Below are 17,564 nucleotides of genomic sequence, written 5' to 3'. Positions count from 1 at the left end.
TGTGCATTGCCTTCACTAAATGCTGTATCTTGGGAGAGTGAGGTGGTGAGAGGAAGAGGAGGTCCTGGCAGTGCAGCAGCAGATTCACCCTGGTGTTGGTCTGGCCCAGGTGGTGTGGAAGCATGCACAGTATGAGCCGCTGTACCATATGCTCAGCGATCCCGAGGCCTATGTATTTACGTGCATCAACCAGACAGCAGAACAGCAAGAGCTGGAGGACGAGCAACGGCGGCTTTGTGACATCCAGCCCTTCCTGCCGGTGCTGCGGCTCGTGGCTCGAGAGGGAGACAGAGTCAAGAAGGTTATTAACTCCCAGATCAGCCTGCTCATTGGAAAAGGTCAGTTCCCCATCAGTGGTCTCGCGGAGTGTGGCAGCAGTGTTGGGTGTAGGTGAAGCATGCTTCTGTCTCAGCCTTGCTACGTGTGGAGGAGTGATGGAGCCCTGCCTACGCAGGCAAGGAAATGAGCAAGTTTGGCCTTTGATGGAGCTGGCAAGGGAACAGGGTGTGTGCAGACCATCTTTTCTGCTGGTAGAGGGCAACAGTAATTGAGTTGGTGCAATTGTACGTAGTAAATAAGCGATTGCTAGTAGCTTGGCTGACTCTTCTCCTTTTGGCCAAATATTAAGCATGTGTTTAGGAAGACTGTTTCACAGACACACGATCGTCAAAGGCTCATTTCCTTCATTGGGAGCAGATGCTTATTTTGCCTTTCTGTCTTACTCTCCACTTAGGTTTGCATGAGTTTGACTCTGTGCAGGATCCAGAGGTGAATGATTTCCGCACCAAAATGTGCCAGTTCTGTGAGGAGAGAGCAGCAAAGCGGCAGCAGCTCAGCTGGGCAGCTTGGATGGAGTACAACTTCCCCTTGCAGCTGGAGCCCATGGCCAAAGTCCTTGGGACTGGCCCTCTACATAACCCCACCAAGAACATTTTTGTCAACGTCAAGTTTCAGTCTGGCGGGGTAAAGCACAAACTTTTCTGTGACAATGTTTAACTGGTTTGTGCTTTCCCTTTGGGAACCTTTGGGCATTTGGAGACAGAATAATGTGTGTGTGGACAGTGTTTCCATGTGTTTGGTGTTCATCTTCATTCTCCAGATTCCTTTGCCTGTGGAGATGGTTGGGAGGGAGACTCTGAGCCTCCAACCAAGGGAGCTGTTCCCCTTCCTGAACATGCGCTGGGTGTACTGGTTAGCTGGTAGCTGAGGTTGCTGCATGTACATGTGGTGGAAAGCTTTTTGGGTAGGGGAGGAGCACAGAATTCAATACCTGCCTTTCCTTTTGAAGCCCAAGAGTCTGCTCAGCTCATGCTCAGCATACACTGCTTGCAGGCATCGGTCTGTGTTGCCCATGGGCCCCTATTCTTGCCTGCTACCCTTGGATAATGTTCTTTTTGCATGTTGTGCCTGGGCATGAAGCAGGAACCACCCCCATGGGAGAAGGGCCTTCCAGAGCCCTGTGAGCATGGTGACCCTAGCCACCCTCTGCCTTGCTGGTGGAATGATAGTGGGAACATTTTTAATGACTAGCAGCCACATGAAGTAGTGATTCTGCCTAAAGTGGACTTGAAGTTCCTGATTTCCAGCCTTGCGCTTGCGCTACTGAAACATGCTCCTGCCCAGTTTGGCAAACATCCCTACTTTTTTTGCTAATGTGTGTGTGGGGGTAATTCTGCCTTCCTATCCTTCTCTTTATTGTCAGAAACAGGAATGTTGTTACGTATGTATCCCCTGAGCTACTGCTGCTCCTTGTGCTGATTTCAGCCCTTTGCTGGCATTTGACAGTGTATGCTGTGTTGTTGGGATTGCAGGAGAGCTTCACTTTCCAGATCTCTCCAGAGGAGTTCCCCATCACATTAATGAGCTACGCTATCAAGAAGCAGGCTACTGTCTTCCGCCATGAGACAGTGGAGAACCCAGAGGACTACACCCTGCAGGTGAATGGGAAATGGGAATATCTCTACGGGAACTACCCCCTGTACCAGTTCCAGGTGAGCTTTGTGTCTTGCTTTATCAATGAGTCTGTTCCCGTATGGATGCCTCTTGCTGGGAGGGTGGATTGAGATGTGTTATCCTCCATCAAGGAGGTAATCCTGATGCAAGAGTGCAACACATCAGTGGCAGGACCTGGACACTGCTTAGCGCAAGGGATACTTCTAGCAACATAACAGATCCTTACATTTTTGTCCAGCCTGCCCCTGGGTACCAAGTGCTGTGTAAATGCATTTATAGCCTATGGTTCTGGAAATGTCTGTTTGCTTGCATGGTGGCCTGGGGGTTCTCTTTCTGAAAGTTAGGCAAATAGTCCTGTATTCTGTGTTCCCCTGGCAGGGCAAACTGCTGTCGGGAGTGCTGAATCCTTCTCAGTGTCTCCCCTTAATGCAGCCACTTGAGTCAGTTGATAAAATGCCAGCTATAAAAGGTACTTCATATTCTCAGTTCTGGCAACAAGAGTCCAGTGTGTTGTGGGTTTATAAAGCAAGCAGAGATGAATTAAAACTGAATTCTGATTGTTGCTGTGTCCTTTCCTTACTCGTTCCACCTGTTTCTGTTTCAGCCAGTTCTGATTTTCTTGGCTGCTCTTGCATGCCTGGCTCCCTTTCATCCATGCTGACTCTATCCTCTCTTTGCAGTATATTTGCAGCTGCCTGCACCGAGGCCTGACGCCCCACCTGACCATGGTGCACTCCTCCACCATCATTGCTATGAGAGACGAGCAAACCAACTGTATTGCCAGCCCCCCCAAGATGTCTGCCAAGCCTCCCCCGCTCCCTAAGAAAAAGGTAAAAGGGGACAGTGAGCCAGAGAGGGGTCACACTCAACTCACCCAGTGATGGAAATGCTGATCTTGTCTGGGAGCAGCAGCAACTGATTCTCCCTGCCTCGCTCAGGACAGGTTCCTAGCTGGGGTCAAAGAGCTGGGAATTTCCAGTCAGCCTTCAAGCTCCCTCCACAACTTCCCTGGTTGTCCCAGGCTTCATGCTGCCCACCTGCAATACAGTGCTCTTTTCAGTTGGAGCAAAAAGCACGTGATGAGAGATGAGGTCTGGTGCTGGCTTTGAGAAGTCTTTGTTGCATCCATTTCTGATCAGAACTTTTTTCTCTTTCTAGCCAAACTACGGTTCTCTCTGGTCCTTAGAGCAGTCTTTCTACATTGAGCTGGTGCAAGGCAGCAAGGTCAATGCAGATGAGAGAATGAAGGTAGGTACTGACTCACTTTGAGGTTTTGGTTTTGTGTTTTGGCTTTCCCGGTTGCATGTGTCTTGTTTGTGTGGTGAGGAAAGCAGGAGCCAACAGCTTGATCTCACGTGATCCTCCATCATGCTTCATTCAGCCTTTGGGCAGTTTCTAAACTGCAGCGTGACAGGAAGGAGAAAATAACTTACTAGCCAGCAGCCCAGCAATGCGTTCTTAGAAACACCTCCTCTGCAAAAGTTTCTGAGTAGCAAACAGAGCTGCTGTCCTGTGGTAATACCACTTGACAGCAGTGTGGAGGGGGCAGGGCAGCCTGCAAAAAGCAGAGGGGAGATTCAGCTCCGAGGAGAGAGAATGGTGGGAGAGGTGGTGGCTGATAAAGTTAAGGCAGAAAGCATGATGCAGCAAAGCCCTGGGTTTTGCAGAGTGTTTGCAGTGAAAGGGGAGCAGGTGAATGAGAAGGGGAAGGGCTGCCCTTTGGGAAAGGAAGGAAACAGGGCTAGAATATATCATGTATACAGGTGTTCTGCAGGGCAAGGCTTTATTAAAGAAACAGGGAATGAAATAGTTATTTTTTCTGCCCAGTGCCCTGTCATTTGCAGGGAGCTCCTCCTGGGGAGGACTCCTGTGATTCAGACTAGCCAGCAATGCTGTACCAAGAGGTAAAGTTGGAGGTGAGCTTGGTCTATCAGCTGTACAGCGATCTGACAGGCTGTAAGAGGCGTACAGATTTGCAAGCAATTGTGTGCCTGGAGACAGCTCCCCACTGGCACTGCGCTGCAGGCCTGATGTGCGGCTCTGCTGTCTGCCTGTACCCTTCTCCTGTGATGTTGCTTTGCCTCCTCTTTGGCATAAGCACTTGCCCAGCTCTTGGTGTCTGCCCTGCTCTTTCAGCATGACAGGTTCCTGAGCTTTTGCAGCATCTCAGGGACAAGGTTTGGGGAATATTTATATTGCCTGGCTTTACAGGATGAAACCTGTAATACTCTTGCCAATGGATTACCCAAGCATTTTGCAATGATGAAGCAGCTCTTGCGAGTCTGCATGAAGTAAAAAGATTACGATGCCCCTGCTGAAGTTGAGTAAAGAGGAAAACTAAGGAACTTTAATGACTTGGGAAAGACACATGAGTAGGGTATCCTGTTCAGGGGAGTGGATGTCCTGTCCCATTCCTCTTCTAATTGTGTGTCTTCAGCAAACAGGTCAAGTCTCTGTGGATTCATGGTGTTCTCTTATTTCTTTCCCTCAGCTGGTGGTGCAAGCAGGTCTCTTTCATGGCAATGAGATGCTGTGCAAGACAGTGTCAAGCTCTGAAGTGAATGTATGCTCAGAGCCAGTGTGGAAGCAGAGGCTGGACTTTGATATTAACATCTGTGATCTTCCCCGTATGGCACGGCTGTGCTTCGCCCTCTATGCTGTCATTGAGAAGGCAAAGAAAGCACGTTCCACCAAGAAGAAGTCCAAGAAAGCTGTAAGTAAAGCCAGTATGGGACTGAGCCAGGCTTGCCAGTGCTGGGGAGCACTTTGCTTTCAGAAGAAGGTGTTACTAATAAAAGAGCTTATGAAACGATGGCCAGTAACTTTTTAAACAGGAACAGGAAACTGAGGAGTGTCTGCCCGTAGAAAAGGTGGTTTAAATGTAATTTCTTGTCCAGAAAGACCATTAAGAAACATACCCAGCATCTGAATGCGCATAAAAGGGAATAATTTGTGTTAGTGTCTCCATTTTGCTGTTCCACAACTTCCTTGTTTTGTAGTTGAGGTTAAACCATCTTCTGTGTTGCATCTTCTTTCTAGTAAGGTCTTTCATGCAATCCCCCAGGGAGCAAATGAACAGCTAAGAAGGGGGAAGAAAATGAGGAATGTAAACATTGGTTGCAGCAAAGCTTTAGGTGAGGTAAAATGAAAGTACAGAATCTTCAAGGTTACTGTTCAGATGCTGCAAACTGACAGAAAGTGTTAAATCACTTTGGAAGCTCTTGTTTTGAGCTTCTGAATCAGAGATATAGTGATGTATCTCATTTTCCTCACCTCTATTTCAAAACTTCTAGCCCACTAATAATTCAGTAACTAAAAGTAGAATTAAGTGCAGCCTGTGATTGAATTGCTGGTTTCCCATTGCTGTAACTTAAGCATGATGCCTCTAACTCTTCTTATGTGAAGTTTTCTTTATGAGCAAAAAATGCATTTGTTCCTCTGCAAATTATAGTTTCTGCAGCTACTACAACACTGTTGCCATGCTTTAAAGAGAGGATTACTCATGCCACCTGTACTAAGGTGCAGAGAAATGACGGACTGATAAATGTGATCGCAGAAGACGTTAGTCTCGGTTCTGCTAGCTCCTTTTTACTGCTCAGAGGCTCACTGAGCTTTGTTGTGTTGACATAAATAGGGGTCTCGGGGTTACAGTGCCTTAATGTCTGGGGAGCAACAGGCAACCCATGAGTCTTGCTTTGTGTGGACCAATTTCTGGGTCGGAGACTTCAGACTGGAAGCATTTTGAGGCCAGGACTAGGATCAACCTTTTTATTGTAGGTGGTTGTTTGTTTGTTGTTGTTGGTTTGTTGTTTTTTTTTGTTTTTTTTTTTTTTTGTCTTGTTTGTTTGTTGTTTTTTTTTTTTTAATTGTTTGTTTGGGTTTGTTCATTGTTTGGGGTTTTGTTTGTTTGTGGGTTTTTTTTTTGTTTTTTTTTTTTTTAATTTAAGAATAGCAGAACTCCAACTCCTGCTGGAGGCTTTTGTTCAACAGAATATGTGATTCATCCACTGGCTGCATTTTTGTGGTCACAGTGGAGTAATTTTCAGTTTTGAAGCAGTCAGAAGGAAATCTTGCTATTCTGATTGGCAAAACAAAACCAGCCTGGTTAAGTTGAGTTGTTAAGAGGATCTTGCTCATGTGTGTTCTGCATTCTGGTGGAGAGTCCTTAATATAAAATCACAATATTTGCTGCAGCTGAACTCTGTGGAAATGGGTTTTTCCACATGGTCAACTGCTGCTCTGAGTGAGGTGCCCAGGTGTCATTCAAAATGATTTGTAAGAGGAGGTTACAGTTGGAGTGGATGCTGATTTGTCTTTTTGATGACTAATCTTTTTGATTGCTTTGCTTACAGTACTCGGAGGTTAATTACATGCATGTTGTTTGTCTGTGCAGACTGTCCAGAGCAGATAGGTGGGACTAAGTCATTTGCTGCCACAAAAACAGGCATGCTTGCAGACTGACTGAGATGAGTCAGAGGGTTAATGTCACCCAGAGGGTTGGCTTTCAGTGTTTCTGTAAGTCATGCAGAAGATGTTTCTGTCCTTACAGTGCTGAATGGTTGCTTTGCTGGACCTTATCCACCAGAAATCTTGCCTTGTGTTTTGGCAGGCTCTGTGCTGTGGTTTGATGTCATTTACTGTGTTAGAAAAGGTTATTGCTGTTGGTGGTGTTTTGTTTGGCTTTTCCCTATGATCTGGAAGCTGATCTCAAATGGGATTTTACTGAAGATACTTAGTCTAATCAAATCAACTCAAAGGTTTCTGAGATGACACTTGGAAGTGATTATGTGAAAATGCTGACTTTGCTACCTCCAACTCCTTTGGCATACCTTCAGGGTAAGCCTGATACATTCTTGAGAATGTCTCAGTGGAACAAGAAGATGTCTTGCTGTGGTTCCCTTCAGATACTACACCGTTTGTGGGTGCGTCTCACTAGAATTTTGCCTCACAACCTCTTTGCAAATCAGTTTCTGTGCTAGCGTATGCTTAAGCCTCGGTGTTTTCTGAGCAGCTGACTGAAATGCTGGTGTTGCTGAAACTGTTATATGAAGTAAACTGTTCCATTCAGGGAACCTGACTGCAGGAAATCTTAGGTCACTTGTGGAATTTGTCTGTCTGCTCCGTTGGCGGGGAACTGAGTTAGAGCAGGGAGACGGGTTCTCTTTCTTGGCCATGTCCCAGCCGCTTTGCTTGCTGGGGTCTCCTACCTCCAAAATGAGACTGGCTTGTGTGATTGGCTTGGACTTTTGGGTTTTATTTTGTGGAGTGTGAGGGATTGGCAGCGTAAAGTTTTATTTCTATAGACAGTGTTTATTACTGTATGAAGGAGCCAAGCCTTTTCTTCCTGTTATCAGATATATGTAGCATTCTTTGCCTAGTTTTCTGAAGTTGTGGTAACTGTTCCCCGTTTCAAAATTAAGGTTTCTCTCCCTCCCCCTCAAACTGTGAAATATATGAAGTAAATATGTCATAGCTCCTTCAAATATTATTGGTGTAGAGTTGCAAGGCCTCACCCAGAAACTTAGAGATTCTTCAGCTATGCAAAATATTGGGTGATGAAGTTTTAGACGTATTTGTGGGGAGTGTTTGGTGCCATTCAGCACTACACAAAAGACCCCAGGTTTGGCAAATGTCTGAATTTGATGCCATGTTGTACTCTGTTAGGAGAACTCAGAAGGTGGACAGACAGGCCGGCACAGCTACTTGCGATGGTATATTCTTTACAACCGTTCTTTGGTGATGGGGTGCCTGTGTACTCCTGAATGGGAGGTTACCTGTCTGTAGCGTTCTGTGTAGCAATTTGCACACTTGGAAATTATCAAGATTAAATAACTTACTATTCCTAGCTATTGTGAGGGCTTTGCTTTGCATGGGGATGTCTCACTTGTTAGTTCTTCTCTTCCCTTCATCCAGCTTTTGCAGTTACACCACCCAAATGAGCTGCTTTCTTTGCTCTGCAGGACTGCCCAATTGCCTGGGTGAATGTCATGCTCTTTGACTATAAGGACCAGCTGAAAACAGGGGAATGCTGCTTGCACATGTGGTCCTCCTTTCCAGGTAACTTCAGGAGACAGAGCTACTGTATTCTTTTGTGTCTTTTAGTCTCTACCACAAAGGCAGGAGACACCCTACATTCTGCATTGCTGCCCTGTAGTTGTAAGAGGGGCTGTAATAGTTCAGACTAGCGGACCCAGTGGGGTTCCTGCTCTATATTGTGATGGCATCTAGAGCCCTGCCAAGATGAAGGCCTTATTTTGCTTGGCACTGCACGTGTGACATAAGAGGTTGCTGCTGTCCTACAGGTGTCATGTACACTTTGCTTGTGAGAGGTCAGGAAAATGAATTGAGCTGCTCAGGGCCAGGCAGTGCCCAGTGACAGAGCTGGAAGCAGGCTGTGCTCTGCTTTCTGGACCGAAGCAGAAGATTCAGAAAATTTGTGTTAATGGGTTTATGTACTTTGCTTTTCAGATGAGAAAGGGGAACTTCTGAACCCCATGGGCACGGTACAGTGCAACCCCAACACAGAAAGTGCAGCAGCCTTGGTCATCTGCTTCCCCAGCGTTGCATCGCATCCTGTGTATTACCCATCGTTTGAGCAGGTAGGGGACATGGACAATTTTTTTTGACACAGAAATTCCCTAGCTTTTCTGGTGCAGGAGCATTCAGTGTCATTGTCTCTTGGGCAGCTGTCGACAGGGACTGGGTACAAGCAAAGCTGCTTAATAGATATTGTTAATCAAAAATTTGACTTTTTAACTAATGGACCTTTGAGTGAGTACTTTTCCAACCTGTGAATTACTGAGGTAAAGCTGCCCTTATAGATGGGCATTTGTTTAAAAAATGGGTTTAACTGAGCTGCCTTTAAACTGCAGATAGCATAAGGCTCTATAGGAAAGAAGAATAAAAAGGGAAATGAGTGGAAGTAGACAGCTCCCTCCCTTTCAGCACAGACTGATAACATGCTGTGTGGTATGGGGATTTTCCATCTGTCACTGCAACGGGCCAGACAAAGTAGAAGAAGCAATGTGCTCGTTACCGGAAAGAAAGGAGATCTGCTCTGCCAGGGACATACATGCATGCTCCCCCATGACGCATGTTCTGGCTCAGAAGCTTTAGCGGGTTGTGCTGGGGAGCGAGGTGGCTCGGGCAGAGCGCTTTGCTTGGCAAACTCATGCCAGCTCTAAGAATCTGGAATGGCTCGTGTTAGCCTGGAGCTTGGTGACCCAGAGCCCCTGCTCACGAACTGTATGGGTGTGCAGATGTGCCCTTTTTGGGAAAAGGACTCACCCCTTCGTTCTTGTCACTACCAGGGAAGGGGCTTGAGGGGGCGGTCAGGTTACACCTCTGAGCAGAGGGGTCCTGCTGAGTACAGTACTTACACGTGGGCTGTGTGAGTGGTGTGATTCCTTTCTCCAGAGGTGGCAAGTGACTGATCTCTAAATGCAGCACAAATGCCTGAAGTGCTGGTGAGCTAGAAGTACAGAGGAAATGAGGAGCCTTTCTCAGACTCTTTATTTTGTATGTCAGCTGCTGGAGTTGGGGAGGAATGGAGAGCAACCCCGTACTGCACCAGAAGATCCTGAGGAGGTGAGTCTTCTGGAGTCAGTTTTTCAGCTGTGTGCAAGCCTGGTCTCATAGATAAAGTTACACATTTCTACCTTACCCCCAACCAGCTCTTTTCACCAAACTGGGTCATGCCCCAGCCCTACAGGGTTTCTCTGGGCTGAGCAAGTCCTCTGGGTTGAGACTGAGCGCTGTGTATGCTCTTTCCTGTGATTGCCATGAGCAGAAGCTGCAACTGAAGGAGATACTGGAGCGGAGGAGCCACACTGAACTATATGAGCATGAGAAAGACCTGGTATGGAAGATGAGATACGATATCCGTGACCAGTACCCGCAAGCTTTAGCAAAGCTGCTTATCATCACCAAATGGAACAAGCATGAAGACGTTGCCCAGGTGAGGATGCTGGGGTTGGCAGCCAGGGCTCCTTTTTTGATCCATCTTTCAGCATCTACGTTCCTGTGTTGTGTTTGGGAGGCCAGCTTAGCAGGGGATGTTCGGCAGTGCCCATGTGCTGGTAGGTTTGGCATCACTGAGGCTGAGGAAGATTTTCTGTTCTCAGCCGGTCACTGCGCATGTATGCTGAGTGGTTTCCAGCTGAGTTGAGGTTTGGCCCTTCTGGGCTCTGCTTGGCTCTGTGCACTGTCCCAGACTCATTTGTGGCCAACAAGGTCTTGCTTCGTCCCTCTAGAAACTGGAGGCAAGAAAAAATCTGTTCAGTTCCTAGCAGAAATAATACTTGGATTGAATATTCTTAACTGATAATGAGAGACTAGTATAAGTGACCTTGGGGAGTCAGGGAATCTCTTCCATTGAGAATGTCAGACATCAGTTAGGAAGGGTGTCTGTGCTGCTCATCCTTCCTTGCTTCAGGAGCTTTGACAGGACCTTCTAAAGGTCCCTTTCTAGTCTACATTATTACGCTGCAGAAAAGTGTTTTTCCCAAAGAGCTTATTCCACTAATAGTGGCACAGCAAATGTAACCCTGCCGTGGACTTGGGTGGCTCCCCCCTGTCAGCTTGCTAGAAAGTTTGGACTGATGGGTTTTAACCTGGTGTCTGCAAACTTGCTCTGAAGTATCTATAGTGACCTGCCACAGAGGAGCTCCTCTTCCATCAGGAGATTCATATCCATTGTCATAAAAGCCTTGTTCTTTTTTTTTTTTTTCTTTTTTCCCCTTACAGATGATTTCACTGCTTCAGACCTGGCCAGAGTTGCCTGTCCTGAATGCCTTGGAGCTACTGGATTTTAGCTTCCCTGACCGTTATGTTGGTTCCTTTGCTATCAACTCATTAAAGAAGCTGACGTAAGTGTCATCCACAAGGGATATGCAGAGCCCCTTTCTATTTATGTTAGGGCTGCTGAGGGGGACTGTGAACAAGCCTGACAGTCTTGTGTCTACAGTTTTTGCAAGTACACGTGTTGCAGTAAAGATACGGTTGTCTTTTATTTTTCCTTTCTATCCACAGAGATCACGAATTGTTCCAATACCTGCTACAGCTTGTCCAGGTGCTTAAGTATGAATCCTATTTAGACTGTGAATTAACCAAGTTCCTGCTGGACAGGGCATTATCCAACCGCAAGATCGGCCACTTCCTCTTCTGGCATCTGAGGTAAACAGCAAATGTGTTGCGCTCTTTCTCAGTAATCAAGTGAAAGCAGCATTTACTGGTTTCCTCACTGCTCTGGAGTAAGACAGCGAGCATATCTGTGTGTATAGGTGCCAGGGTACTTATTTAAAGGCTATTGACTGTGTTTAGCTAGTGCCTTTCATCAAAGCATTGGTGGGATTTCCTTGCTGTGATTACCAAAACCCAGGAACTGCTGCTTTTAACTCTGGGAGGCTGAATTAGGGTTACGCTAGGAGGATGCAAAATCCTTGTTTGTTAGTTCTTCCTTTTGTTGTTGTGGGTGTGGTGGTGTTAGGGTTAGGTTCTCTTTTCAGAATTTATATATGTATACTCATGCCTGTGAGTTGAAATCTACTTTAGACATCCATGGCCACCTGCCAGTTCTGAGCCATGGGCTCTGCACTGTCCTTGCTCCTTAAGTCATGTTCTCAGAGGAGTGGTTAGCAATGTAGTCATCCAGAGGGATGTCTCATCACTTCAAGCAATGGCGTTTCTACATCACTTTCTGGGGTGGGTGAGTTTTTTGTCCCTCCCCAGTATATAGAAAGAATCTAAACAGCAGCTATTATTCTGCATCCTCCTCTCCTCCCCATCCTTGTGCTGGCCTGAATGGGAGAATTAGTCACTTGCTGCAGTGAGTCAGAATTGCTTTAACATCCGTTCTTCCCCTAGGTCAGAAATGCACGTTCCTGCAGTTGCCTTGAGGTTTGGCCTGATCCTGGAAGCATACTGCAGAGGCAGCACCCACCATATGAAAGTTTTAATGAAACAGGTAGAAATTGCTTTTAGCCATAAGGTTGATTTCCCTCTTGCTTGGAGCTGGTTCTCAGCTGTTAGCTTTTCCAACTTAATGTTATCAGTAATGCAGAAAAAGGCTTTTAACTGCTGTATTGGTTTTGGCCTATCCTATTAAGAGCCTGGAGTTCCCCATCACATGTGACTTTGCTCATATCTTACTCACCCGCATGTGTCCCAAACTACACTGTGTATCTAGGATGGTTTGAAATGTTCAAAGAGCACTGCTGTTACTAGATGAGTTGAATGAGTTACTGTTTAGTAGGAGCTGATCACAACTGGCTGGCTGATTCAGAGCAGCGTACTCTTCAGTTGCTGGGTGGAGGTAATCCTGCTGTTTGCCCACTCTCTAAAACTTCTGTATTATCTTTCAAGGCTCACTGTACCTAATTCAGAGGTGAGGGACTCATATCATATCTAAGATGTACCCACAAACCAGTGCTCCTTCTAATTTCAAGACGGAGTGGCACTTCTGCATAACCAGAACACCCCAAAAGCATTTTAGGGCAGGGGCTGTAGGTCTCATCCTCACTTTCCTAGCCACTGCACCTCACTTCTTCCTTTGGTGCTTGATCATGTGCAGTATTCCTGGTGCAGCCATTACCTTGCAATGCATTTGTGCCCAGCAGAATATCCATATTTGATTACAGATCTTCCTCAGGCCAATACTACTATATTTGTTTTGTTGCAATCTCTGAAATTTTCACAAGTTGAAGAGAAGGTAAGCGATACAACCAAGGTTTAAATTTCACAGTAGATTTTAATAGTTTTTAAGCTTTCTCTAGCAATTTCGTATTTGGTAACCGTGTTCTATCCCTCCCTTTTTTCAGGGAGAAGCACTCAACAAGATGAAAGCTCTGAATGACTTTGTTAAAGTGAGTTCTCAGAAGGCTGCCAAGCCTCAAACCAAGGAGCTGATGCATGTGTGCATGAAGCAGGAAACTTACCTTGAAGCACTTTCCCACCTCCAGTCCCCCCTGAACCCCAACATTATCCTCGCTGAAGTTTGGTAAGGAAGATAACTGCATCTCTTAATTTGTGCCCCAGGCTATGTTCAGCAGTAGAGCCAGACTTCTGGTTACCCCAAGGTCCTCTCCTGGAAGTCACCAATCTGTTAGCATTTCTAGATGTTGTTGAATTATGCAGCTTTGGCTGCTTTTTCAATAGATGGAAACTCTGATGGTAATATTGTTTCCTCTAGTGTGGATCAGTGCACCTTTATGGACTCCAAAATGAAGCCTTTATGGATTGTGTTTAATAATGAAGAGACAGGTGGAGGTGGAGTGGGTATTATTTTTAAAAATGGAGATGGTAAGTCAGTCTTTAAAGGATATGTTTTTCACATGCATAAGTCTTAAATATTTATTGTGGTGAGGGGGCCTACATCTGGACGATTAAGAGGTTGTATAAATGAGGACCATCAACATGTTGAGTGTTTTGACAGTAATTTGGAGTCAGAATAAACTCGCCTTTATATTTCATTGCCGCCCTCTTTGTTAAGACTTTAGCACAGTAGTAGCTGGATACCCTTACGCAGTAAAAAGAAACCTGACGTGAGGTCTGAAAGAGCTACAGCAGTCTGGGCTGTGGAGGGATGGAGTGGCTGCTGCTCCCTGTTCTGTGCAGACAGGTGTTCTCTAAAGTCCTACATTGACTACGCTGGGAAGAGCTTTGGCAAAGTGAAGTAGTGTATCTCTCCATTAGTGTGATCGTGTCTGAGTTAAGGTATCCAGTATAGTGGTTTTGCTGCAGTGTTGATGGGTGCTGATGTTCTTTATGAGCTAGACCCAGCAGGTGCCAAAGATGGCAGAGGCCCCTCTAGCAGCCTGCTTCAGGGGCAGAACAAGTGCCACTTACAGGAGCCCAAGAGGATGGGAGGCACTTAGGACCCTTTTTTTCCTTTGTAATGCTGCACAGATCTTCGCCAGGACATGCTGACTCTGCAGATGATCCAGTTGATGGACGTCCTGTGGAAGCAGGAGGGCCTGGACCTGAGGTGAGGAATGTGCACAGAGTTGTCCTACCGCGATGGTAAATCACCTGTGGTGAGGCCATTTTATCTGCAAGCTTATTTTGTCCCTGCCAGGTCTGTCTAGTATTCCATGCGCAGCTGGTCAGGTTGTGTGGTACTGAGGCGTAGAAATGCAGAGTAGCTGTTGAGCAGACATGGCAGACAAGGGAAAACTTACAAGTCAACACAACCCCATTCTGGGCAAGATTTCAGTGGAAGGGTTTCTTTCATCTCTGCAGGATGACCCCTTATGGCTGCCTCTCCACAGGAGACAAGACTGGGCTGATAGAAGTCGTCATGCATTCAGACACCATTGCCAACATCCAGCTGAAAAAGAGCAACATGGCAGCCACTGCAGCCTTCAACAAGGATGCGCTGCTGAACTGGCTAAAATCCAAGAACCCAGGGTAAGTGGACTCACCTTTTACTCGGTGCTGCTTTGCTGCTTCCCTCCATCTAGCAACATTTCTTCTGCTTTGTTCAATTTTTTCCTTCAGTTACACATATTTCCAAGCTGTCCCACAATATCTAGGGCCGCTTCACGGCCTGGCACACTGGAAGGCATCATATGGGTCTGTGTGGGTCTCGAGCAGAAGTGGAGGCATCTGGGTTACCGTGTGCAAGCTTTTTTGATCTTTGACAGCTTAAGGTAGCCCCGTCCGCAAGCTGGATCCTAAACCTTGATCTTCTTGTTGTCCCAGTACTTTCTCCAGAGATAGGGAGTCAGCATGGTGGCAGCTGGAAAAGGGGCAGGAGGAGTAATGCCAAAACTGGGAGGTAAAGTGGCACAAAAGCCACGTAGCTTGGTGTTTTACTAGATACAGAAATGGACAGCAGCAATGCATCAGTGCTACTGTGATGTAGCAGGGCACCAATGGGAATTATTGTAGGAGCCTACTTTATCTTTCGGATCTGTGGAGATCTTGAACTGAGTTAATTTAGTTGAGACTAAACCATTTGTGTTGAGATTGTGGGCTCAACCTTATCCAGACCTCTTCCCATTACAGACAGTTGTTACTGCAGCTAGTTTTTTGTAAAGCATGACTGGGAGTAGTGTCTCTGGAAAACACTACACAAAATCAAACACGATTCCCTTACCTTCTCCTGCAGGTTTGCATGGGGGAAGCTATAAAAACAACTCTTCCAGTGATGAAATACCGGTGTTCACAGTAAAATTTCCTTTTGATCTTTTTCTTACCCTCTTTAGTGATGCATTAGAACAAGCTATTGAAGAGTTCACTCTTTCCTGTGCTGGGTACTGCGTGGCAACATATGTGCTGGGGATAGGTGACCGGCACAGTGATAACATCATGATCCGGGAAACGGGACAGGTATGGGGATTCACTGCTGCTGCTGAAGTACTGGAAGAGGGGAGTGAATGCTATTTAGCAATGGACGGATACATCCCTGTGCAATCCTACTGCTAAGGAATGTACCTCACCTTCCAGCCCTGAGGCAGAAAGGACAAGTATTCTCAGTAGCTTCTATCAGTAAGAGGGTAAATACAGTTTCTAATTTGAATTACACTTCTGTAAGCATCACTGCCAGCAGCTGGTGCTGTTATAATACCCACTTGGAAATTACAGTGGAGTGATTCATACCTCTCAGACCTAAAATTGTCTGCAGATGCAAACTCAAGCACTGTGCTTATCAGTCTGAAGACTCACTAGGCTTCAACAGTCACAAACTGCTTGTAGTTGCTAGGTAAGATCCTCACTTACTTACCCAAGCTGTTATATTTATAGCCTTCACCCTAGAAAAAAATGTTGTAGTTTGTTTGTTTTAAATGAATGCAAGTGATCAGTACAGTTTTAATTTCACATCAGTACCTGTACCAATTTGGAAGACAAAAGGCAAAACTAGGAAAAAGAAAATGCCTTTGTTAACAGGGTATGTACTAAACTACATCAGTAATATTTTGGTAAAGGAGGAAGTCTAAGCTATCTATCTATAAAGCCTAAAACAAGCCTGTGCTAGATGGTGCAAGGTAAGTCTCCTGCAGGTCCACTGAAGTCAGCTAGTTAGACAGGAGTCTCAAAACATCAGCTATTTCTTAAAAATATTATCTCTCAGGTATGCGCAACTGTCTGCCTGCTTTCTGTGTAGCATCCCACTCCTCTACATCTTATTCCTGTAAATCAAGGAGTGGTGGTCAGAGGACCCTGGTAGTGCCTTTGTTTCAGGGTCGCAGCAGGGACAGAGACACTGTGGCACTTGACAACATGACACTCGCGTCCCTGCCGGGGCAGTGACCAGCAGCAGCCCTCACCTAGGACTGCCTCTCCCTGTTCCCAAGCGCGGGGCAGGGAGCTCACAAGCTGCTTCTGCAGAGCAGAGGCCACTCAGGTCTTTGCCCACAGCGGGGAGCTGATGCCCTGTGGTGTTACAGCCCCGGGGTTTGTCCTCCTGGGCTCTGTGACACTGCCATCGTGTGCAAGGCTCTGCACAGAGTCCGCCTCCCCTCCTTCCACTAGTGGTGCAACCGCTTCACCATGCTTGGTATTCAAAAAAACCCAAACAAACAAGCAAAAAAAACCCAAAACAACAAAAAAAAGGCCTTACTTGAGCAAGTAATATTTTGTAGCAACTTCAAAACAGGACATCATCTTTCCACATACTACCCGGGACTGCAGACCGCACTGGCAGGGTGTCCGGTTTAGGTCTCTCTCTGCTTCTACTTAGTGACACACTAAGGCTTTATAAAAACCAGAAATTTCTTTAGATATATCAAGTATTGAAGAGGTAAGTGCCTCTCCTATCCAACATCTAATTACACTAGAGAATATCTTGGCAAGTAAATACTGCCTCTTCTGCCAAAGGAGGAGTGCTGTGGGAGAAGCCATTTTTCTCCCTCCCAAAATCCTATGGTCAGTATCTTTTGAATAGAGGAAGTGTGAAGAGAACTCAACACTGATCAGCTAAAATGGATACTGTTCTGAAAACACCTTTTTTGTCCTTATTTTCAGCTGTTCCATATTGATTTTGGTCACTTTTTGGGGAACTTCAAGACTAAATTTGGTATTAATAGAGAACGAGTTCCTTTCATCTTAACCTATGACTTTGTGCATGTCATCCAGCAAGGAAAAACTAACAACAATGAGAAGTTTGAAAGGTAAGTTGCAGCAGTAAACTTGACTTAAGCTTTCTAAGCTTTGAATTTTCAGACTTTATTTCCACTAATCATGTGTAGCTAGCCTATAGCTGTCTATACAAGTAACTATATTACTATCTACCTGTTAAAGAAGGTAAAAGAGCTTGGTAGTCATCCATATGGACAGCCCGCTTCAGACTAATACACAGTCTTGCTTTATAAAATTACATAGCTTGAGGTCTTGACTCCTTTGCCTCATCTTCCTTTCTGAACAGGTTCAGGGGGTATTGTGAAAAAGCCTATATGATTCTGAGGCGCCATGGTCTTCTCTTCCTGCACTTGTTTGCACTGATGAAAGCTGCTGGCCTGCCAGAACTCAGCTGCTCTAAAGACATTCAGTATCTAAAGGTAAGAAAAGCAGAGCCAAGGTATGGTTAGAACTGAATACCTGATCTTGTAGCTCAGTGAGGAGGAGGAGTTCAGTGTGGAAGGGTGTATTCTTAGAATTAAATGAGCTCAAAA

The 17,564-nt window shown here is 45.8% G+C and overlaps 1 protein-coding gene across 6 annotated transcripts in view; it reads left to right on the top strand.

Moving 5' to 3' along the window:
* The window catches only part of PIK3CD (phosphatidylinositol-4,5-bisphosphate 3-kinase catalytic subunit delta), a 33,375-nt gene that overhangs the window by 10,311 nt on the left and 5,500 nt on the right, over positions 1-17,564 (top strand). For 5 of the 6 annotated variants that reach the window (XM_042794143.1, XM_042794146.1, XM_042794145.1 and 2 more), the window contains 20 exons: positions 110-338; positions 734-963; positions 1,812-1,991; positions 2,634-2,783; positions 3,112-3,201; positions 4,445-4,666; positions 7,914-8,010; positions 8,422-8,552; positions 9,481-9,540; positions 9,743-9,910; positions 10,699-10,820; positions 10,984-11,127; positions 11,818-11,917; positions 12,771-12,949; positions 13,142-13,251; positions 13,858-13,936; positions 14,191-14,358; positions 15,159-15,282; positions 16,918-17,063; positions 17,318-17,450. In XM_042794143.1, coding sequence (XP_042650077.1) covers positions 110-338; positions 734-963; positions 1,812-1,991; positions 2,634-2,783; positions 3,112-3,201; positions 4,445-4,666; positions 7,914-8,010; positions 8,422-8,552; positions 9,481-9,540; positions 9,743-9,910; positions 10,699-10,820; positions 10,984-11,127; positions 11,818-11,917; positions 12,771-12,949; positions 13,142-13,251; positions 13,858-13,936; positions 14,191-14,358; positions 15,159-15,282; positions 16,918-17,063; positions 17,318-17,450 — 2,862 coding nt within the window. Of the gene's footprint in view, positions 1-109; positions 339-733; positions 964-1,811; positions 1,992-2,633; positions 2,784-3,111; positions 3,202-4,444; positions 4,667-7,913; positions 8,011-8,421; positions 8,553-9,480; positions 9,541-9,742; positions 9,911-10,698; positions 10,821-10,983; positions 11,128-11,817; positions 11,918-12,770; positions 12,950-13,141; positions 13,252-13,857; positions 13,937-14,190; positions 14,359-15,158; positions 15,283-16,917; positions 17,064-17,317; positions 17,451-17,564 lie in introns of those variants that run through there. The other variant, XM_042794147.1, reaches the window with a different exon arrangement.

This window comes from Tyto alba, unplaced genomic scaffold, assembly GCF_018691265.1.
Source record: "Tyto alba isolate M040663 unplaced genomic scaffold, T.alba_DEE_v4.0 Super-Scaffold_20000042, whole genome shotgun sequence".
NCBI lineage: Eukaryota > Metazoa > Chordata > Aves > Strigiformes > Tytonidae > Tyto > Tyto alba.
This window is presented reverse-complemented; position numbering and strand designations above follow the sequence as displayed.